Source organism: Dermacentor variabilis, chromosome 9 (genome assembly GCF_050947875.1).
Source record: "Dermacentor variabilis isolate Ectoservices chromosome 9, ASM5094787v1, whole genome shotgun sequence".
In the NCBI taxonomy this organism is placed as follows: Eukaryota; Metazoa; Arthropoda; class Arachnida; order Ixodida; family Ixodidae; genus Dermacentor; species Dermacentor variabilis.
In genome coordinates this window covers 129289290-129312374 of record NC_134576.1, presented here as the reverse complement: position 1 = coordinate 129312374, position 23085 = coordinate 129289290, and the positions used below count along the sequence as shown (strand labels likewise).

At 48.2% G+C, this 23085-nt stretch overlaps 1 protein-coding gene across 3 annotated transcripts in view; it reads right to left on the bottom strand.

Moving 5' to 3' along the window:
* Nucleotides 1-15247, bottom strand: part of LOC142557481 (calcium-activated chloride channel regulator 3A-1-like) — a 58311-nt gene extending 43064 nt beyond the window's left edge. For 2 of the 3 annotated variants that reach the window (XM_075669363.1, XM_075669359.1), the window contains exons 1-9: nucleotides 15126-15247; nucleotides 12754-12907; nucleotides 10882-11179; nucleotides 8180-8286; nucleotides 6853-7026; nucleotides 6497-6618; nucleotides 5420-5534; nucleotides 3797-4024; nucleotides 2638-2937 (exon numbers count right to left, since the gene is read on the bottom strand). In XM_075669363.1, coding sequence (XP_075525478.1) covers nucleotides 2638-2937; nucleotides 3797-4024; nucleotides 5420-5534; nucleotides 6497-6618; nucleotides 6853-7026; nucleotides 8180-8286; nucleotides 10882-11179; nucleotides 12754-12906 — 1497 coding nt within the window. In that variant the 5' untranslated portion in view covers nucleotide 12907; nucleotides 15126-15247. The remainder of the gene's footprint in view (nucleotides 1-2637; nucleotides 2938-3796; nucleotides 4025-5419; nucleotides 5535-6496; nucleotides 6619-6852; nucleotides 7027-8179; nucleotides 8287-10881; nucleotides 11180-12753; nucleotides 12908-15125) is intronic. The other variant, XM_075669362.1, reaches the window with a different exon arrangement.
* Between the last annotated feature and the right edge of the window lie 7838 nt (nucleotides 15248-23085).

The following is a 23085-nucleotide window of genomic DNA, read 5'->3' as shown; positions in this document are numbered from 1 at the left end:
ACGCCCGCATATCGCGCGCGTTGGAGCACGCCAAATAGGCCCAGGTGACCAACAAAGCATTCTTGGGGTGTTGTATTCTGCACATCGCCAAATACCGCCATGTTGTAGAATTCCGCAATGGCGGAATTTCGAGCCAATCAGAGAGTCCGTAGCAGCCCTCAGGGCCAATCAGAGCTGACAAAATGACGAATTCGAAAATATGTCTGAATTTGACGATATGCTATAGAGTAGCACCCCTGGAGCTACTCTATTCTTGCGGTGTTGTATTCTGCACATCGCCAAATTCTGCCATGTTGTCGAATTCCGCAATGGCGGAATTTCGAGCCAATCAGAGAGGCCGTAGCAGCCCTCAGAGCCAATCAGAGCTGACAAAATGACGACTAAAACAATATGCCTGAATTTGAGGATGCGCTATAGAGTAGCAGCTCCCCTGGAGCCCTCCTCTGCAACATTGTCTCTCATAGTTTCCCACTGGGCCCTCCCGGCCGGGCTGTTCTGATGCTCCTAGGACGACCCTCTACCTTTCTCCCTTCTACCCTCGCTCTCTTTTAATCCAATCTCCTCCACTATGCTGGCGCTGAGCCGTGCTCCCGCATAGGTTGCAGAAAATAGTGCTAGCCTTTCCTCGTTCCCCACAAGAACCACTTCTCTCGGTGCGTTGAAGCCGGTCAGTCAATTGCTTGTGGTGACAATTGCTAGCAAAGCTGTTTCACGCTTTCGTGCGTTGTAATTATACAGCGGTACTAACATTTATTTTTCAAATGAAGGTACGTAGCAGACGCTTCTTTTTGTATATGTTTCGAACCAACGGTGACTTTGCATCTTTGTATATATTCGGGAGCTATAGTTTGGAGACCACAGATGTCGCGAGAAAAAATATACCATTTTAATGCGAAGCACTCCTTGACTGGGTGCCCGGGGCAATATTCTGCTCCATTCCGTTCGGTCCTTCCGGTTTCGAATGCCGAAAAGAACCCTAGCGCCACCTAGGTTTGAATACGCAAATTTGTGTACGCTTACCAACACCCATAGAGTAATTTTTGTAGGAAACTCTGTGCCAACACCTACTTGCGGACCCACGAGCCTCCGACGCGATATTTTGCCATAATGCCGCCAGATGCTGACACACATCCGCCCAAAAGCCTAAACCTAAGAGTTTCGTACAATAAATACTAGAGGTCTGCAGGAGCTGCAACAGGGGGTGGTTCAGCTAGGATAGGAGTGATGGTTAGTACATACATTTGGCCTAAAGTTCGTCCTTCTGGCTTAAAACGGCTTCGTGACTTTGGAAACACATCAATTTAAACCACGTACGGTCTTATAAAAAACCAAATAAACACCATTAAACATTGCCCTACGGCAGGATTCGAGCGCACGACGTCTAGTACCGCAGGCCGATACCGAAACCGTTACGCCACGGCTGCATGAATCCACAAGTGGCATAGAACACCCTGATGAATTCATCATGGGCAAGCGAGCTCGTCGAGACGCTTGACGCGTTTAGAATTGGCCTATACTGAGACGCAGTCAGGACGCAGGCGAGAGTTTGCGCAGACAAGGAACGCGCGGATAACGCAAGCAACCAGTGAGAGAGAGAGAGAGAGAGAGAGAGAGAGAGAGAGAGAGAGAGAGAGAGAGAGAGAGAGAGAGAGAGAGAGAGAGGCAAAGGCAGGGAGCTGAACCTGACGAGCCCCCGGTTTGCTACTCTACATTACGGGTGGGAAAAAGGGGAATAGAAAGAGGGGATAAGGAAGAGAGTAAGCACCGAGTGCGTGTGGGAGGATGCACAGGGACACTATAATAGGTCTCTTAAGCCGGTGCACTTCGATTAGTGTATATATTAGGGCACGAATCGCTTATCGTGCCATAGAATTGCATCTGCAAAAGCAGGGAGAAGCTTCTGAGGAGGACGCTTTGGAAAGAAGGCGAACGTGTCCGCGGGCAAGTTACGCGAGAAAAAAAAAAGGAGCATTACAGCAACATTTCTTTCATTTACCAAACACAAGATTGGTAGTAAAAACGAGTTTACTGGGGAGATTGTCGTAGTGTGCACGGTATCCCTTGCAGTTGCTTAGTTCTTAAAATACGTCAGTCTTGTGGTTTCGAGGGTACACTGCAGGCTTCACAAGTAATGATTGCAAAGAATGCTACGCACTATATGACGATTCCCCGGTGTGGAGTCTCTGCCCTAATTTTATCCGTAACGCATGGGTGTATTGGGTGCACATTGAAATGAAGACGTACAACCCACGTGGGCAATTTGAACCAGTACAATGCAATGTCACAATTCCACATCGGGTGGCTGTGCCGGAAGTAGCTTAGTTTTGCTAATGCCGGATGGGGTCTCTAAAGTTTATCTAAAGTTTAAATTACTTTCTGCAGTTTCATCAACTGTTCGTGACAAAGGTACAACTGCCTCGTCAAGCTACTCATAGAAGTAGCTTAAATTTCAACGCTTGTGCCACACTTACTGCATCGAAAGAGACAAAAAAAAAGACCTTCATTTGGTTTAACACGTCAATGGAATCGGTCCATCGTTTGTCTAAGGATGCCATTACTGCACTTCACGCTTATTTTGAACAGATATACGGTCAACAGCTAAGGATTCCTTCTAAAAACAGCGCGATATATGCTCACCACAACGGGCCTCTTGGACTCGTCCAGCAAGGCAAAGGCCGAATCGACGAAAGCTGACTCTATGGCGACCGGCACGTTGGACTGACCATCACGCAGAGCGAACGGCTTGCCTCCAGTGCGCAGGGCCAGTTCCTCCAGCTTCTCCTCAGCCTGCGTGCCAAAGGCGATGGTGTTGACCACCACTTGAGCGGTGATCAGCTCGGCCATGACGTCATCGATCTTGGGTGCCGCGGACTCTTCGCCGTCGGTCATGAGAATGATGACAGAGCCCTCGACGCGCTGCCCGTTTTCCTTGAACATCTGTAACAGTTGCGCAACAGGACAACGTTGACAGATACTGGTCGGGAACATCGTGGAAGGATGTCGCTACCGTCGCTATACGTGTGGTTTCCTGCTGTACGGTCGGTATGCATTAACAAGCTCGCGGTAAAACGGGTGAGGGCAGGGCAAGTGCTAATTTTAAGTCAGGAACACATGTCCGCCAGAACCACCAGATCCGACCGACGACGTGTCGGTGAGCAGGATGTTCTGATGGATGAAAACTGGTGGAACGTGTCACTACGTAGTGGGGGGGGGAGGGGGAAGGAACATGTTGAAGTTTTGTTGGAAAGCTGTTGAGAACATTTCTGTTGAGAAGATTGACGGTGATCACTGATCGATAAATCACTGAGAACAGGTTAGAGGACGGTCAAACTGTTGTAATTTGCTCAACAGAACAGAGCAGCCAGGGGTGAAAATCGGGCACTCTAGAACCAATTGCTCGGGGAGACAATTCCTCGAGTTGTTAGCGATAACATGTGCGGATATGATCATTCTTACAATGAACAATGTGAATAATTTTGTTGGAAGCGTTACTGTTACTGGTAATCTCCATACAAATTGGATTATACTTACGCACGTGTGTTTCGTGCTTAATGTGGCAGGTGATCACGTGACTTTATCACGCGTGTGAAAGGAGGAGCGATATATGAAACAAGACAACGTAGGTTCCATAGACGAACGCATTTAGGATCTCGGCTCCCGGGCCACAGCATCTCTCTTGCCTAAAACAAATTACGGCTCGTTACGGCGATTGCTCTAGTTCTCCAGCAGAGGTGCGATACGCAGAGGTGCGGCATATCTACGCAGAGCCCATTTGAGCAAAACGTTTCACACTCACCTGGAGCGCCAAGCGCAATGCGCACCCGATGCACGTGGAGGCGCCAATTACAAGCTCCTTCACACTTTTAACGAGATTTCTCCGCGTAGACTCTTCCACGATGGTCAGCGGAAACTTTGTGAAGGCGCGAGTGTCGAAGAGAACTACTCCGACTTCCAGCCCGTCCGGTATAACTGACTCGGCGAACCGGCTCATTGCTGCGTTGAGGTTCTCGATGCGGTTGTGCATCTGAGAAGAAGATAAAGAAAGGAGAAGAAAGAAGAGCACAAAGTTAGGTCGTGCTGTAAATATACATGGGCGATTCATTAGCCGATTCCCCAGAGAGGGCTGCGCCATTTCACTAGGGAACATGAACAAGAACAAGAACATGGGCGAAACAAGCAAGGGTCCTGTGGCGGATGCTAACGTGTCGGATCTGGCTTCTCTTGGCTTGCATTCTGGGCCGGGCTGGTTAAGTATGGGGAAGTTTTTCGTTAGTTTGTTGATAACTGTGTTCACTTCTTGTTTTATTTTAGGTTGAAGCAGCCCGTTTTATTTCTTTCAGTATATTTGAGACCACACCGATGTCCAGGAGTTCTCCTGGACTGGGGTGTTCCCCATGGACAGCCAATCTTTAAGATGATGAGCTGCCTCTTGACCTCTTTCTCCGCAGTGGACTAAGCAGTATTCCCGTTGCGCCTGTGCCCCTGGATGGGGACTGTATCAGGTTAAACAACCCTAAAGATATATAATAACAACTGCATGCGTTGGCGCTTAACTACCAGAGCATCACTGATGTCCATCAGTTTGGTCGAGGTGGCATAGTGTGCACGTCACCAGACCGGGCATGTGTATCGGACCTGCTGATGTGTTCCTCATTTGCATCCATCCCCGGCGATTGCGCATATTCCACTACACCTCGCGTGCACAAGCGCATCGTGCGTGGCATCGACTTGGAACTAAGTTCATCTGAGACATCAGAGAACCTTTCTATGGTAGCTGTTTACCGCTGCAATCGCGTTGTGGACGATGAGAGAGTCCCCAGTGAGTCAGCGATTGCGACTTTTGCCGGAACTGCCTGTCCACCGGAAATTAAAGCGTGGCCTTTAGCGTTCAGAGTCGATCCGCTGGCGTCACGTCCCCTATATTGCCGGAATCGCTGGCGATATGGCCGTAGTGCTGGCGACTGTAAATCTGCTTCACGACTCTGCACATGTGGTGAGTCTCACTGTGAGGGTGATTGTGTGCCCCGAGATGAGAAGTGTTGCCTCTGTGGTGGACCCCACCTTGCTGACTATTCAAACTGCCCAGCTAGAGTGCAAGAAACGCACGTGTTAAAGGTAATTGACAAGAGCCCAGTTGTTCTGGGAGAGAAGCTATTGCCACTGTTAGGGAGAGGGCTCACGGGTATGCTGGCGTAACAGCACGTCCCTGTCTCTTGAATCCTCTAACCCGTCGGCTGCGTGGTTATTGAGACAGGCTTTTCCCTGTGCCTTCGGCACGTGGGTATATTCTGCCCTGCACTGAGAGCCTTCATCAACTTCAACCATCAACTGAATAAAGTTTATCTCTCTCTCTTGCTTCGGAAAGATAAATAGCCAGAGAAAGAAAGGAGAGAAGAACATAAACTTTCACCGCACTTACCGCCATGCTGCCCGAGATGTCCAATGCAAAAATGACCCTGCCCAACGTGCCCTCCCGTTTCTGCACTTCCGTGAACTTCACTTCCGCGACTTTTTGGAGGTCACCAGGGGTCAAGCTGCGCAGAGAAGGCCAAGCTGAGAATTGCACGAAGCCAAGAAGCACACAAAAAAGAAAAAAAAACATCTCCCCCCCCCCAAAAGAAAGCTAGGCCAGAACGTAGCACCGCTAATTCTAAAGAAGGTGATGATTGTGACATATCGGCAGCTGCGCGTGGGTGTGTCACTGATGACCTTGCACAATTACCGTTCATCAAAGTGACTTCTCCTTACATACCATCTCTTACGAACTTGCGATTTCTCGCATTCCGGTGACGCGCTCATGTAAGCTCAACACACCGCTCAAATGTTCTATTACATACCTCCAGAGTGGAATAAGTCCTCCTGTAATGCTATATTAATTTAGCACTACAGACGCTAAAAAAAATGCGCCGCAAAAAAAAAAATTTTTTGCGCGCTTCAGCAATAAAAGGTGAAAGGTTCTCCGCACTATCATGGCTGAAGAATGGCGGCGTCGGCCTTCGCCGTTAGTGCTTAGCTGCCGTTGCTCATTACGCGTCTTCTCTGAATAGGCACGCAATAGCCCTGCTAACTTTCATTTAACAGCTGCTACTTCGTTCAGAGCACGAGCTACGTGCAGCTGAGCAGTACGGCACGCCTTTCGCCATTAAAATTGATGAACGGAATGAATAATGTATTCTTCCCTCAAGAGCGAGGGCGTAATCTTGATGTCGAATTTTGCTAAAGGCGCGGTTACGCAGACAGAGGGACTGGAACACGAGGGCATAACCTAACGTGATGATCTAACCCTCCTGTTTGCGTATTTGTGCTTCGTAAAACTTATGCCTCTCGCCAGCTAGTTTAAATCGCCATGCTTCTGATGTCGTATCTGCATGATTTACCGCTGGAGCTGTCAGACAACCTACGGATAATGAGTACTTCCTTCTTTACTCGCAGCTGACGCGAAGAGTATAAAGAAAATCCTGCTTTGAGCAAGCAGAATGGAAGGTGTCCCACTCACTCTTTGAAGTCTTCGTTGGCGCTTATGACTTCCCAGGTGGATTTGCGGTCGCACAGGTGGTTGTGCTTGGTGGGCGCGAACGCATTGTGAGTGTTGTTGGCGCTGTCGCAGAAGTCCGTCACCTGCGGCATCAGCGGTGTGAAACAGCCAGTCATCCAGATAGCATGGCTGGCTCCACAACTTATAGCTGGGTGATAAAGCGCCTCACGGAATCGGGGCCGAGATGATCAATCGATTATATTGCAATGTTAATGAAGAGGTGATCAACTTCAAATGGACCGAAGGCAATGTTATCTTACAATGTACAAGGGTTAGCCGCACGAGGATGTGGCCCGTTCGGGTATTGGAGCACTTACGCCTTTGATGTACGGCATGAACATGATGGATGACGTCACTGGATTCTGGCTGCGCTGCTCGAAGCGCGTCTTGCACATGGAGGACACGCGGCAGCCCTTGTAGACGCGGCACGGTTTTCCCGAGTCGGTGTACACCGAGAACTTGTGGTGCTCGGAGCATGCAGTCGCACGAACCTAGCGATGGCATCGAAGGCACAATCAGCGTGGGTCACTCTGCCCCGTTCGAGGCAACGTCGCGCTCAGCCAGGTAGGTCGATGCATGGCATTCCAAGACAAAAACAAATATCTGTCGCAAGCCTGAGCTCTCACGACGGCGAAGAAAAAGAAAAGCGATTGTTTCGTCACAAGAGAATTGTTTTTGGGGTAACAGTAAGACGGGTCGCGCATACCACAGAAATTATCGGCGCTCTGTTGCGACGTCACTTTCTTGTGACGACCGGACGCTGGGCAGTGCGACAGCGTTTACAGGCGATGCGAGAGAAATTTCTTACGTGACGGCAGTTATAACGCGTCCAAAATATCTACGAATAGGTGGTACGACAGAACGGGTACGGCTTCGTTACGTGGAGGCAATGCTAGGAAGGCTGGTGGGACTAAACACCGGGACGGCATCGGCATTGGTGTCTTCATCAGACCTGGTGTTATCAATTAAGGTTTACAAACAAGCGAACCACAGAAAATTCCCCGTCGTACATTTCGACCTCGTTAGCATCCAACTAAGAAAGGATGCAAAATGAAGAAGTTCACGTAACCTAAAGCGCTGATATCCCCGAGATTGGCTTGCTGTCCGCAAAAACGAGGCAACGAAAAAAATGAGACGCAGTAAGAACTTAGAAGCAGAGCGCGGTTTCAGTTCGTGCATTGAGGTCAATTTCAATGCGACCGAAGACGGAGAATGAGAAAAGGACAGCTGCTGTCCTGAGTAGTTCTTTGTCCTTCGAGTGTCGCCGATTTATCGCAGTAGTTATACGCTGTGTATCATAGTGCATGAGTATACGAAATAAAACTAAGATATGTGTTGATGCTAGTATACTTACGTTTGCTTTGATTTGTGATTACATACTGAGTACCATTCTGCTGTATCTATATCCCAAATACTCTGAGCCGTAATCGTGCACTGTCTTAATCTCAACATTTCAAGAGGGTGAAGTTGCTGCAGGCCTTTGTTGCACTCTATACTGCCTCACCCACGTTTTTGCCTTGTTAAAAAAAACGTTATTGGACAGAGTAAATAAAGCATATCAGTGCCGAAGTTACTTCGTTATAGTAGCCAGAACCATAACCTAGATATGGATCAACCAATCACGTGTTTAGACGAACTTCTCACCATGCCAGACTCGCAGTAGAGGCTCGGGTACCGGAAGCTCTCGGGGTCGCCGTACTCGTCGAACACTCCGTACCGGAAGTGAGCCCATTCGTGCACCAAGAGGTATGCTGCGAACGCGAAATCCATTGGAAACGAAGGATTCTTTTTATAAATACTCTGCGCAGTGATATCACATCAGGTAAGATTGGTCAGATCGTAGTGGTCAAATTAGTCAGATTTTAGTTTAGGGCGGCACATACACGTTCAAATAACACACGGTACAGGAACAATAAGCTTAGGCCTAACAGGACCCTGCCAACACTTGCCACTGACCGAAGGGTGCCTCCCGCACGCTGATACGCACTAGTACCGTCCCAAGGTAATCTGCTCCCGTCAGTTCGCGTGCTGGAACATTACATTGGCCCTTTCGAAGCCATTTCGATGAGTAGCACGACAAAAAGAGTTTTCGAGGTTGCCCGCTCGAGCAAAACGACCCTCTTCGCCGAACACTGCCCTGACCCCCATCTCCGGTTAACGATTCTCAATCCTCATCATATACACTGCAAACCAAGACATGAGTTTTGGTCTGCGGTCTCTCTCTCTCTCTCTCTCTCTCTCTCTCTCTCTCTCTCTCTCTCTCTCTCTCTCTCTCTCTCTCGACACCATCCTTCATCTTGCGTCGTTTTTGCACTGTCCTATCTCGTCTACAGAAACGCCAATGTATGAAAGCTTCTAACCCTACAGCTAGAATAGAACTTGCAGAACTTTCGAAGTTAATCAACAAGCGTAAGACAGCTGACATAAGGAAGTATAATATGGATAGAATTGAACATGCTCTCAGGAACGGAGGAAGCCTAAAAACAGTGAAGAAGAAACTAGGAATTGGCAAGAATCAGATGTATGCGTTAAGAGACAAAGCCGGCAATATCATTACTGATATGGATGAGATAGTTGAAGTGGCCGAGGAGTTCTATAGAGATTTATACAGTACCAGTGGCATCCACGACGATAATGGAAGAGAAAATAGTCTAGAGGAATTCGAAATCCCGAAGGTAACGCCGGAAGAAGTAAAGAAAGCCTTAGGAGATATGCAAAGGGGGAAGGCAGCTGGGGAGGATCAGGTAACAGCAGATTTGTTGAAGGATGGTGGACAGATTGTTCTAGAGAAACTGGCCACCCTGTATACGCAATGCATCATGACTTCGAGCGTACCGGAATCTTGGAAGAACGCTAACATAATCCTAATCCATAAGAAAGGGGACGCCAAAGACTTGAAAAATTATAGACCGATCAGCTTACTGTCCGTTGCCTACAAAGTATTTACTAAGGTAATTGCAAATAGAATCAGGAACACCTTAGACTTCTGTCAACCAAAGGACCAGGCTGGATTCCGTAAAGGCTACTCAACAATAGACCATATTCACACTATCAATCAAGTGATAGAGAAATGTGCAGAATATAACCAACCCTTATATATAGCTTTCATTGATTACGAGAAAGCGTTTGATTCAGTCGAAACCTCAGCAGTCATGGAGGCATTACGGAATCAGGGTGTAGATGAGCCATATGTAAAAATACTAGAAGATATCTATAGCGGCTCCACAGCCACCGTAGTGCTCCATAAAGAAAGCAACAAAATCCCAATAAAGAAAGGCGTCAGGCAGGGAGATACGATATCTCCAATGCTATTCACAGCGTGTTTACAGGAGGCATTCAGAGACCTGGATTGGGAAGAATTGGGGATAAAGGTTAATGGAGAATACCTTAGTAACTTGCGATTCGCTGATGATATTGCCTTGCTTAGTAACTCAGGGGACCAATTGCAATGCATGCTCACTGACCTGGAGAGGCAAAGCAGAAGAGTGGGTCTAAAAATTAATCTGCAGAAAACTAAAGTAATGCTTAACAGTCTCGGGAGAGAACAGCAATTTACAATAGGCAGCGAGGCACTGGAAGTCGTAAGGGAATACATCTACTTAGGGCAGGTAGTGACGGCGGATCCGGATCATGAGACGGAAATAATCAGAAGAATAAGAATGGGCTGGGGTGCGTTTGGCAGGCATTCCCAAATCATGAACAGCAGGTTGCCATTATCCCTCAAGAGAAAAGTATATAATAGCTGTGTCTTACCAGTACTCACCTACGGGGCAGAAACCTGGAGGCTTACTAAAAGGGTTCTACTCAAATTGAGGACGACACAACGAGCTATGGAAAGAAGAATGATAGGTGTAACGTTAAGGGATAAGAAAAGAGCAGATTGGGTGAGAGAACAAACGCGAGTTAATGACATCTTAGTTGAAATCAAGAAAAAGAAATGGGCATGGGCAGGACATGTAATGAGGAGGGAAGATAACCGATGGTCATTAAGGGTTACGGACTGGATCCCAAGGGAAGGGAAGCGTAGCAGGGGGCGGCAGAAAGTTAGGTGGGCGGATGAGATTAAGAAGTTTGCAGGGACGGCATGGCCACAATTAGTACATGACCGGGGTTGTTGGAGAAGTATGGGAGAGGCCTTTGCCCTGCAGTGGGCGTAACCAGGCTGATGATGCTGATGATGATGATGATGATGATCTCGTCTACTACCTCGTTTTTCTCTCTCCTTTTTTTACATTGTCACATTGTCGCCTATATTGTTGGTGGACAATATAGGCGACAATCAATCTGCCCATTTCTCTGTTCGCGTTCTACATCAATTAATCAGCACGAGCCGCTACAGGCCTCACCCGGACTGCCGTAAGCCTCGGCGATGGAGTCGTTCATCTCGCCCAAGAAACGCGGCGTTAGGTGGACGTACTCTCCGCGCTCACCACACCCTCGGGGCTGCAGCGTGTAGGGAGTGTCCCCGTACTGTGGGTTCTCCGCGGCCACCCTCACGTCGGCCACCGGGAACAGGTTGGTCGCGGAGCTCTTCGCCTCCTGCCTAGCGGGCCACGTGTCCGGGATGACGATGGTCACGCTGCCGAAGTGCACCAGGCCGCGGGTGGCCCGGTGGAGAAACGTCGAGGCAGAGCGGAACAGGGCCTTCGAGAGAGCAGTAAAAGGTGTAGTCGCCATGGACGTCTAGAAAAGTAGCACTGACAGACTGACTTCACCATTACACCGACAGACCGACTCATTGATTGATTGATTGATTGATTGATTGATTGATTGATTGAGTGAGTGAGTGAGTGAGTGAGTGAGTGAGTGAGTGAGTGAGTGAGTGAGTGAGTGAGTGAGTGAGTGAGTGAGTGAGTGAGTGAGTGAGTGAGTGAGTGAGTGAGTGAGTGATCGATCGATCGATCGATCGCCGTCGGTATATACTGTAGGAATAGTAAGAAACGATCCGAAAGAGCGAGTGGTTACAAAATGACATACATACCGCTTTTCACTGCCGACCCGTCCATTTTTGGGTTGTGAACTCTACATCAGTGCTTTACGCCTCTGATACAGCGATTGGCTGGATGTTTAGAACGAATGGCTATCTCTGAGAAAATATTCGTTCCTTCTCTCTTTCTTTTTTTTTCTTTTCTTAGTCGTTGGAACGTCTTGCCTATGCGCTGGAGCTGTCTTTCTCACATTCAAAAAAAAAAAAATATCAACCAGGCAATCTGCTTAACCTGGTCGTGCTATAAGTGGAATACGAGCGCTCTGTCGAGAAGCTCACCTCGCAGTTTGAAATGTTCGGCACAAGCTGGTATGGTTACATAGCGGCGTCATCACCCGCGAACGGCGGAGACCAATGAGAGCGGCCCCTTCAGTGAGGTGCGCGTGGGAATCTGGTGCCATGCGGACCCGCCCGACCGCTCGATGCGTACTTGTATCATAGTCTCAATCGGACCGTTATGGTTTCGCACTTTGTGTCGCCTTGAATTCCGCCATATGTGCTCCCCGCGTAACCAGGCCGTTTCGTCGAGACGAAGCCCGTCAAGCAACTGCACCGAATGAAGGCAGGATCTGCGTATACCCCAGCGTGGATATTCAAGACCAGTTCTCCGCGGCGTACTTCGTGCAATTACAAAGGAGACGTCGAACCCTTTCTGTGGTCACGCCCAAGCTCTACCATGGCTAAAGGGTCGCTCTGTTTGAGAACTTAAAGAGAAGGCCTCTCACGTATACGCGTATCTCCAACCCATTGTGTTTGTAAAAGGATCTGCTATCGCACGCAAGGAAGCGTCGCGTCTTCTTATCGCATTTTCTAAGAGACACTGAACCGCTCGACAGATGCTGAATTCCCCAGTGACAACGAACGCCACCGGAAAATTTTCGTAGACGCTCCGACCGATTAGGCTGGTTCATTTCCCTAACGTCACGGAAGCGGACAACTCTTTCTAGTACCGGCGTCTCTCTGGACACTTTTTTTTTTTTTTGAGTGCCGAGGCGCCGAGCTCATCTGCAGTGCCACATTGAAGGGACTCAGAGGAGTCCAAACTCACTTTCTGCGAATAAAGTCTGTCTGTCTGTCTGTCTGTCTGTCTGTCTGTCTGTCTGTCTGTCTGTCTGTCTGTCTGTCTGTCTGTCTGTCTGTCTGTCTGTCTGTCTGTCTGTCTGTCTGCTGTTGAGGGCGGGGCTTGTGCTGAACTCAGAGTCACCGAGTGAGGACGAAGCAGTATGCATACCTTGATGTTGTCGATGATTCGCTCGTCTGGCTCCACGGACGGGTGGATGGCGATCACGATGTCTTCGTAGGCACCCGTCGATTTGTCTATGCGGAGGCCATGACTGTGTGAGTACCACAGACACAGCACGGCGAGCAGCGTGGCGGCCCGCATCCTGCGAGGACCAAGTAAGTACATTTTGTAGATGCAGTAAATAATCCTGGTGTTTTACGTACCGACACCAGGATATATGATTACGAGGCACGTCGTGGTGGGGGACTCCGGATAAAGTTTGACCACCTGAGGATCTTGGCGTGCACACAATAAACGGCACATGGAGTTTTTTCTCTCTTTTTTTTTTTTGCATTTAGCCGCCATCAAAATGGGGCCTCGCCGCAGCCGGGATTCGATCCCGTGACGTGGTGCTCAGCGTGTTCTATAATTGTAGCTTTCACTGTGTCGTCCTCATTATCGTCATTTATTGACCCTTAAAGGCCCCTGTGCGGGTATTACATAAGCGGGGAGCATATATAAGAAAAAGCAATGTTGAAAGAGTCGTGACTGAAGTAAAAACAATAACAATACCATTTAGAAGGGTACGGAAGGTGAAAGGCAATGACAGTCAAACACTGAAAGTAAAAGCCTATACACTCAAAAAAGGTGCGAAACAGCAAAAATAATTCAGAATACGTTATACGTTTATTCGTTTTTTTTTTATCTTTCTTCTCGTTGAACAGCTTGGCTAATGCTAGCTGGGGCACATGGTAGAGGGTTCGAACGAATGGAACCGATTGCCAGTAAGGCCAGGTGTGTGCCACTTCTGTAATGTCAAATAATAACGCGCTAGCTGTCTTAGGTGCTGGGTTGGCTACTGAGCACGAGGTCGCGGGATCGAATCCCGGCCACGGCGGCCGCATTTCGATGGAGGCGAAATGCGAAAACACCCGTGTGCTTAGATTTAGGTGCACGTTAAAGAACCCCAGGTGGTCAAAATTTCCGGAGTCCTCCACTACGGCGTGCCTCATAATCAGAAAGTGGTTTTGGCACGTAAAACCCCAAATATTATTATTATTAGGTGCTGGGCTGTGACTGCCTTCGATGCAGATATAAAAAACAACATCGCGATTCCGTGGTTGTCGGGTCATTGCGGGTATCTCCGGCAACGCCCTCGCCGACGAAGCTGCTAGAAAATCACACGAATGAACAAACCTCGAAAAGAGACGTGCGTAATTGTTACACCATACGAGTACTAATTATCGAGCTGATACATAGAAGACGACAAATATAGCAGAGAAGAACGAAGACGGCTCGACGAGCAATTGATCGGAAAATTATAGACGAAACTTTAGAAGGCAAGAATATGGAAGAACGCAGTGGCGAACAAACACTGGTTTTTGTCGTTCTAGTCGACATGAAGAGAAAGGAAGAAGCGGAGTTGCGTAGATAGTTTGGTGCATTGAGCAGACAACCGGTGTTCCGTTAGAGACACATAACGGTTGCCAAAGGCGGAGGGAAGTACTACAGTCGAGGACGGCAGAACATTAAGTGGCGCGCTAACATTTCGATACTTGCAGACATAACAAGATGGGGGTTTGCTCATGCTAGATCGAGGCATTTGGTGATCGCTAGGGGGGGGGGGGGGAGCTTTCGCCCCGCAGTGGCCACAAAATAAGCTGACGATGGGGATGCAACGTACAGAAGAATTGCATGCGTGTGATATAGCATCATGTGGATTGATTACACGGCGCTAATGGAACAAGATCGTTGGCTATCGGGCGCAAACAGCGCTAAACACTGGACGCAGAACGATAAGACGGAGGAGGCTGCGCTGACTACCAACTGCTGGTGGTCAGCGCAGCATCCTGTGTCTTCATGTTCTCTGACCCCCATGTTTAGCGATGTTTTCTCCCTAAACGCGTACCAGATAGGTCGCCTGTAGTCGCGTTATTATCGCTTGATGTGTAGCAGAAAGAACGTTATTGTGCAACATATAGCTCTTAATGTTTCTTGTTGTCCTTAATAGAAGAATGCTAAACAATCTGCGATTACCCTGTGTGGTCATACTGAGCACCTAGATCTGCCTGATGTGGGCTAAAATTTCGCCGACTTTAGGCCGCCTCGACGCTTTGCCGTAGGTCATTAAAGACAGCTTTATGATAGGCATTGCCTTCCCGTCATCTGGCTAACTCGCAACGCCACTGAAAGCGGCATTCAGCAGTCCAAATCGCACGTCGCCTCTGGTCCACGTCGGCACACTTTGCTTTCAGCAGTCGCACTATACCCTCCTTATTACACGGTATCGCTGACAAGCTGACGTCCCTCGATCTCCTTCAAAAGAATCAGCCCCTGGAGCACGTGTGCACCAGGTGTCTTTCACTGCAAGGCACGCTCACCTTGGTTCTCGTGAGCGGCTGTCAAGCAGTCTCCGCGCACGTCGACGGCTTCAGCGATCCCCTCCACGAGCACAAATGACGCGCGTCGAAGCCTACAACATCCACGGCCGACTGGCCGCCGCGACAACTGACGCAGCATATATTCGGGCCGTATCAAAACACGGCCACGTTACTAAAGCCTTGCCAAATAACCCGCATTTTGTTTTGTTTTTTTTTTGTTTTTGTTTTTTTCGCTCCACGAGACAGCGGCAGCATAAGCGTCTGGACAGCTCACAGAATGAACGACAGATAAGATAAGCGACAGCGATGCCTAGGTGGTTGCTCCTTGGGAATCGCTTTATGCGAGCTGCGCTTATCTGCCAGAACTGAGAACCTGGCGAAGAATAAAAATACTGCCCGAATCCTTATCATTACGCCACCTGTTGTGAAGTACTAGCGCGTCATAGATGAGTTGGCCTGCCGCGTATCATAGCTCGCTCGGATTCCGACAGATTTCAACAGGCGGCCGTCGACGGCTCGCAGTGTGAGTAATGCCGGCGACTCTCCACTTTGTGATCCTTTGTTTTCGATAGAGGCGCGGAAGCCCCTTTCAACACTGGGCACACCGTGGTAGTAGAAGAGGGGTGGGAAACGATGGGGGTGCAGGAGATCGGAGGAGCGGTTGCCCTCCCCCCCTCAACCCCCTCCCCCCTTATTTAGAGCCACCGCTGCGCCACACGCTTCGCATCTTGGAGTCCTGGCTCTGGCCTGAAGAAGCTGTATATGGTTAGGGTCCTACATTTCCGGTTATGTATTCTTTTTATTTGGGCGGTATAAATTAGGGGGAGGGGGTACCTTTAATGAAGAAAGCCAGGTAGCTATTGGGTTCCTTACGTGTGCGAGCCCGAATGAAGCAGCCTGCTCCTCGCTTTTCCATTCCTGTTAAATGTATATAGTTTCTTTTTTTTTTCTTCAAATAATGAAGAACGATGCCAGCGCTGGTTTCACTTCCTAGCGCATCATCCGCCGTTTGCATCTACTCGACCCGCGAGAACTGCGATGCGGTCGATGCGCCGTTCTCGTAGTCACGTGTACGAAACGCGGCTACTATGTGAGGGACCCTACGCAACAAAGAGCTGTGGGACGATGCCCTCCGCGACGGACCTCCCGAGGTCCTCCGAGCAGTGATACAACGGGCTCGAAACATCGCCGGAATCATCTTAGGGACCCTGGACTGAGGGTTCCTCCCACACTGCTCTCACCATTCAGATATTATTAATAAAGATGTTTTACTCTCTCTCGGGACTGAGGGCGTTGGGGCGCTTCTCGGAGGGACCGCCTCGAGTCTCCACGTCTCGCGACAAACAACTCATGCGGTCGGCAAGCTTTGCTCAACTGGGCGAAAGCGTCATTGCAAAACAGAGGCGCGACAGCACCCACACGCCCCTCGGTCTCTCTTTTTTTTTTTTTTGTTCGCGTGTCACAGGCAATTGATAACGCGTTCTCAAAGGCTATGGACAACTGACGCCGCCTCACGCCTTCGCCGCTGGCTGAGTCTCGCTTTCCAGATGACGTACGTGAGGCATATTAACTTTGATGAAGCCGTCGAACCGCACTGATTGCGCTGATTACACCGAACGCCGAAAATAGGTCTGAAGACCTATTTTCGCGTTTTTTCTTGCAGCGCAAGTCGCGGTTGTACGGAGTACTGCCGAATGCCTTTTGTGGTTTCTTTGTTTTTCCTCTGTGTGCGCGCATGTGCTGCGTATCACATGCACGTTTCAATTGTGCCGCGCCTGCTTCGGCCACAGGAGCCTTGCGGTATTCTGAAAGAAGTTAATGAACGAATTGTTAATTAATTAATTAGCAATGAACCAAACAAAGCATACGTGGCAGTTTTGAAAACAATAAATGACATACCCCCTCCCTTGCCCCACCCCCCCTTACTCACATACAAACGCAACTACAAGTAATACTCATTTACCTGATCTTTAAAGGTCCCCATGCCCCCCACCTCGCACTCATAATCTAAAAAAAAAAATTTCTATGCTCCTCTCTGGGCTTTTCCCCTCCCTTCTTTGTGACGCCAAGAAAGGTCAGGCGCGTGACGTCACCCGGGTAAACGCTGTCGATTGGTTCATATAACACTATGGGGCATCGGTTCCAAACCGACTGCTACAGCGCGCCCGTGCGATGCAGTCGCACGAGCTGTCTTCCTCGCCGTATCGCTCGCGTGCCGTGCGCGATCAACTGTTTTCACCTCGTGTATACAGCGTGTGAAGGAATAAACTTTTATTGGGTCCAGCAAAGCGCGATAAAATGCGCACCCGGCCGCGTGTTTTCACTGCGCGCGCGGCGGGTAAACGTAGAGTAGCCGAAAAGCGCGCGGAGTCCCGATAAGGGGAAGTTGACTACGATTAAAGAAGCGCGCCAGCATCATGTTGGCCAGCGCCAACATCACAAACCGAACGTCCCGTTCGGTTTGCCATGTTGTGTCTTGTACATATCATCATCATCATCAGCAGCAGCAGCAGCAGCAGCAGCAGCAGCAACCTGGTTACGCCCACTGCAGGGCAAAGGCCTCTCCCGTACTTATCCAACTACCCCGGTCATGTACTAATTGTGGCCATGTTGTCCCTGCAAACTTCTTTATCTCATCCGTCCACCTAACGTTCTGCCGTTCCCTGCTACGCTTCCCTTCCCTTGGAATCTAGTCCGTAACCCTTAATGACCATCGGTTATCTTCCCTCCTCATTACATGCCCTGCCCATGCGCTATTTCTTTTTCTTGATTCCAACTAAGATGTCATTAACTCGCGTTTGTTCCCTCACCTAATCTGCTCTTTTCTTATCCCTTAACGTTACACCCGTCATTCTTCTTTCCATAGCTCGTTGCGTCGTCCTAAATTTAAGTAGAACCCTTTTCGTAAGCCTCCAGGTTTCTGCCTCGTACGTGAGTACTGGTAAGTCTTGTACATAAATGCGCGCCCATTAGGAAACCGCTTCCATGAGGAGGGTCGCGAAGGAGAGAGAGAAATCACTCGCCCGCCTTCGAGCTGAGACAGCGAGAGAGAGAGATAAGAGATAAAAGGAAGGCAGGGATGTTAGCCAGTCAAGAGTCCGGTTGGCTACCCTGCACTAGGGGAAGGGAGATGGGGAATAGAAAGAAGGGAGTGAAAGAGAGAGGGGGTGGTAGAGAGACGTGCGTGAACAGCACTACAGAGTCAAAGGCGCTCACACAAGCTAGACGTTCTCAGAAAGCACAAAAGTGCGTTTAGTGCCTTCTGAGCCGGTGATCGATGGGGACGGTGTTCCGGTGTTGTCTGTTCACTCAGAAGACGGTCACCTAGTTTCCTGAATGCATTGGACATAGATGGTCCTTGTGGTCAATGCTCTTCTCGCAGCCGCAGAGATTACACGCAGGACTGTCAGCCATTCCAATTACTGCTGATTAAGCTGAGAGTGACTTATGGACCCTATAAGTCAGAAAGGAGAAAAAGGAAGATTAAGAGAGCCTAGAAGCTTAAGTGGCAGCCCTAAGAGGAAACTTTAGCTAGAAGGCTCCTATTTATATGCAACGGAAACGGAGAAATCGTTTTTCTCGGCAATCACTGCATCGATTTTAGTTATGTTTGTTGCACTTAAAAGAGAAAAAAAAGTGAGGTCTACCAACGATAGGAAATGTATTCTTTATTCAGGCTACCAGATTTTCAGAAAAACTTGTGGCGTTTGCAAAGTTTTAAAAACTCATGCACATAAGTTTTTTTTTTTTTTTAGTTTGGAAAAGGTTGTAAATCTGATACATGTCAGGTCTGCAACTTCGTAACATCGCAATAAGAAACGACACCACGATTCTGTAAACTGCACCTGCTAACACTTCTAAAGCAGGCAAAATTGACGTACTATTCGTGCACTGCTCTGAAGTGCGTCATTAGCTCGTGAGTAGGACTTTTGTAAAGCCCTCATAAACATTGCAATGATGTCGCTTAACCTGCATGATTATATACTACATATGTACACTTTAGACGCTTTAACAGATGCAATGTACAGAATTGCAACATCCGTTCGTGGTGCAGATTTACGAATTTGTAAACTCCGTGCTGGAATTTCCTTTTAACTTTCCAATATTACGGATTATATCGTAAGGACTTCAATGCCCTAAATCAAAATTCTGCGTGATACAGTCACTAGAAATGATATTTTCGTCTTAAACGCAACAAACTTCATTAGGCTCGATTCAGTGGTTGTGCCCAAAAAGCATTTCCTAACTTTGCGTGTATTTCAATAATGAAATCGATTGCGCTGCTAAGCACGAGGTCGCGGGATCGAATACCGGCCGCGACGGCCGCATTTCGATGAGGGTGAAATGCAAAAAAATAAAGAAGAAGAAGAAAAAGCACACTAGGACGTTCACTGCATGGGCGCCGGTAAAAAAAAAACGACGTGGTCATAATTAATCGCGCAGTCGCCCACTACGGATGTCTGCATAATCGTGGAGATTGTGGTTCTGACATGTCATGCCCCATAAAAATCTTAACCTTTCTGTAGTAAGGTAAATCGGAGTCGACCGCGAGATAAATCTCGCCTTTTAACCACGAGCCACGACACTAATATAATAGGCCGACGTGCCTTTGAGTATCTGCAAAATGGCCGCTCTCGGCCGGCTTCGTACGGTCAAGAGCGAGCGATTGTCCTCCTGTTACTCCTCTGTCTGCCTGTCAGCCAAAGGCGTTTTCGAGTGCAGCGGTTTCACAATGCAATGACCTCGATATAAGCATTGCACAACGACTGGTGTGGACGGATTAGCGAAGATGATTTTTTTTTAGTGCGCGAGCCGTGCTTCTTTCCCAACAATGTGACATCGTGTGACGACACCCTTACTGCGGAACGCCTAGCTAGCAATGCATTCGTGTAGTCGCGCGAACGTTTCCAAAGCTGCGCTACGATAACGGCAAAACAAAGCCCAACGTTGGTTTTCAAGGGCCCCTCGTACAAAGGCGCTTACCTCTCCTAATATTCATTTCATAAAAAAAAATGGTTGGGTTATTCCAATCAGGCAGGCACGGCGCTTAGATCATACGCGACGAAGGCCGTGTCTGCAAACTATTCCACCGTCGTATACGCCCACGAGAAACAGACGAAAAATTCTAACTTTAGCACCCACCAAAAAAAAAAAAACTTGTACCGCAGATATGCAACGTACTTAATTATCTCATCGTGAACGTTTTATATGTGTGTTCTCATACTACAATACGCGATGATTGTATGCGTAGTAAATAACCGTGTTGCAGGTGATTTTTTCCATAGCGTACGAGTTAGCGCGCCCTTCTCTGTGGATTGGATCTCCGCGCCAGCGTATGACGTCACTGCTGGCGCCTTCTCGCCCATCCAGCCGTACAGCCATCGTCAAAAAAAAAATGGGGGCAGCGGCGCACAACTCATGAAGAGATGGCGTATGCCGATCCGGTTGAGACTCTGCAACTATAGAGATGGTGCGAATATTCAAATCTTTCGGATATTATGCGATTGCGCAGCAGATATATGCTGGAGCGAAGGACGTTGGACAATTCCCTAGTCAGTCTTGGCAGGCGACCACTGTCAGAGGGCGCTATTCTCGGCTCACGGCCTGACACTGCAACTTCAATGCGGACAAGCGCTGTTGAAGTTCCCGAACAACACAAATCTAAACACGCTGCTCTAGTAGGGCCACCGTATAATGCGCATTAGCACTCAGCGCTTCTCTTCTCATCATCATCCACCCCAGCACTTTGACTCCCCTTTTCTCTAGCGCTAAATAGCAGACAAGAGTGCACTTGTTCAGGTCGATCTCTATGTCTTTCCTAACAATAAAATATTTCCCTCCCTCTCTCTCTCTCTCTCGAATAACGAAGCGAATATATTGTCCTATTCGAATCGGTCTTCGAATTAAAAATTTTTTATTATGGGGTTTTACGTGCCAAAACCAGGATATGATGATAAGACACGCCGTAGTAGGGGACGCCGTGGGAAATTCGACCATCGTTCTTTTTTTTTTAACATGCCCCTAATTTCGCCCTCTCCGGAATGCGGCCGCTGCGGCTGGGATTCGATCCCGCGAACTCTAGCTTGGCAGGGGAACGCCAAATCTATTATACACGCAACCACTGCGGGTGTCTTCAAATGGAATAGTCTCTGTTAGTAAGCACTAATATTTTTCAAATAGTTTTAAAATAATTCGAATCATCAACTGTGCGTAATCAAGCACAAGATTTATGGCAAGATTATGAGATAAGTTTAGTCCCGTGGGCCATAGTAGATGTAAAACATGAGAGGCTATTTACGTAACCGTTCTGCACTCCTTGATTACGTAATGCCGCTATGACTCTTGGTAACTCTACTGAATCAAATGCCTTTTCGTAACCTATGCAAACCATATAGAGAGGCTTATTATACTCTGCGTATTTCTCAATAACCTGAATAATTACATGGATGTGGCCTATTGTAGAGTTTCCCTTCCTGAAGCCAGCCTGGTCCCTTGGTTGACAAAAGTCCAAAGACCTAAAGTCTATAACTAAAGACCCTGCTTATCTTTCAGTGCATACATCTTGGTTTGTCCTATGCCAAGTTTCCTTCTTAATGGTTTCAGGCTGCGTCCTTCTTTTACGGCTTCTTCAGTCTTTCTGGCGTTATAGTTTCGAATATCACTTGTCTCCGCCTTGTTGATCAGTTTTGACACTTCCGCGAACTCTATCTTATCTTCAGAAGAGTTAACTGCTGGGCTAGTTGGTGATCTTGCATACTAAAAAGATTTTGCGCAAAGAACAACACACACAAGAAAGGCGACGACACAACGGGCGCTTATCTCTTGAGTTGGACACTTTCGTTTTTTGTCGTTTATTTATTAGGTCCTTTGTTATTTGGGAGAGGTTGCCTACTGGTTGCCTTGGTGCCTTGCCTCCCACACCAATTGCTGCCTCTGAAGCCAACCTAGTTACGGTTTCATTCATAAGCTCTATGTCATCATCACCTCTCTGTCCTAAAGCCGCACATTTGTTTGCGAGTGCCAGCCTGAATTTGTCTGCTGTTACCCTTACTGCCTCTAAGTTTACCTGCTTCTTTTTGACCAAGTGCAGAGTGCAGCAAGCTGCGTCGCTCAGGGAGCCAGACTTCGACGGCTAAACCGCGATAGTCCGCACTATCCGATGAGCGTGTGCATGAGAACAAGCTGCACATTTTTTTTTATTTTTTTTTTCCTAATGCTCCCATTTCTCTTTTGCAGCGAAGCTGTCAGCCTGGTGGGGATATTTCGATTCGTGCTCAACCAAATGAAAAAAAAATATATGCGGCAGCCGGAAAACGCAGTTTCTGTTTCAGTTTCCGCGCAACAGAATTATGTTTTCTCGTGCATTAGAATGACAATCCGAAACTATCGTGTCTGAAGCTCGTGTGCAAGTCGTACTTTGCGCATTTTCCTGACGCAATTCACTCCTAAAAATTATTTAAGTGCGTTAAGGCACTTGCACTTGGCGGAGGGCCTAGAAGGATGTGTGCTGGACTTTTGCACAGGAGCGAGCGCGCCTTAAGTTCGTCGCTTGTGGTGGTAGTGCTTGTCTAATGTCGTCTGTCTTCCGCAACGTCTTCGCTGTACTGTCCGTTCCCCACTTTGACAGTGGGGAACGGACACGGATTTTTTTCAATGAAGAGCGCTTCGCAAGGTGCAATGTAGTGACAGAAACTTGTTGATGTTGCAAATACTCGATTGCGAACATCCTGCTGTACTGATGGTGAGAACGGCTGTTCATTATTCGAAAACTGTATTCGGAAAGTACTCGGCATTCGATTCGATCAGCGTCTGGCACTATTCGATTGGCATTAGATTCGGTCTGAAAAATCCCTACTCGCACGCCCCTGTCATTGTCGGTAACGTCGGCTGAGTGGCTGGGACACGTACAGCGTCTCAGCCACTCCGCCGAAGCTGCAAATGCATGCATTCTCGCCGACTA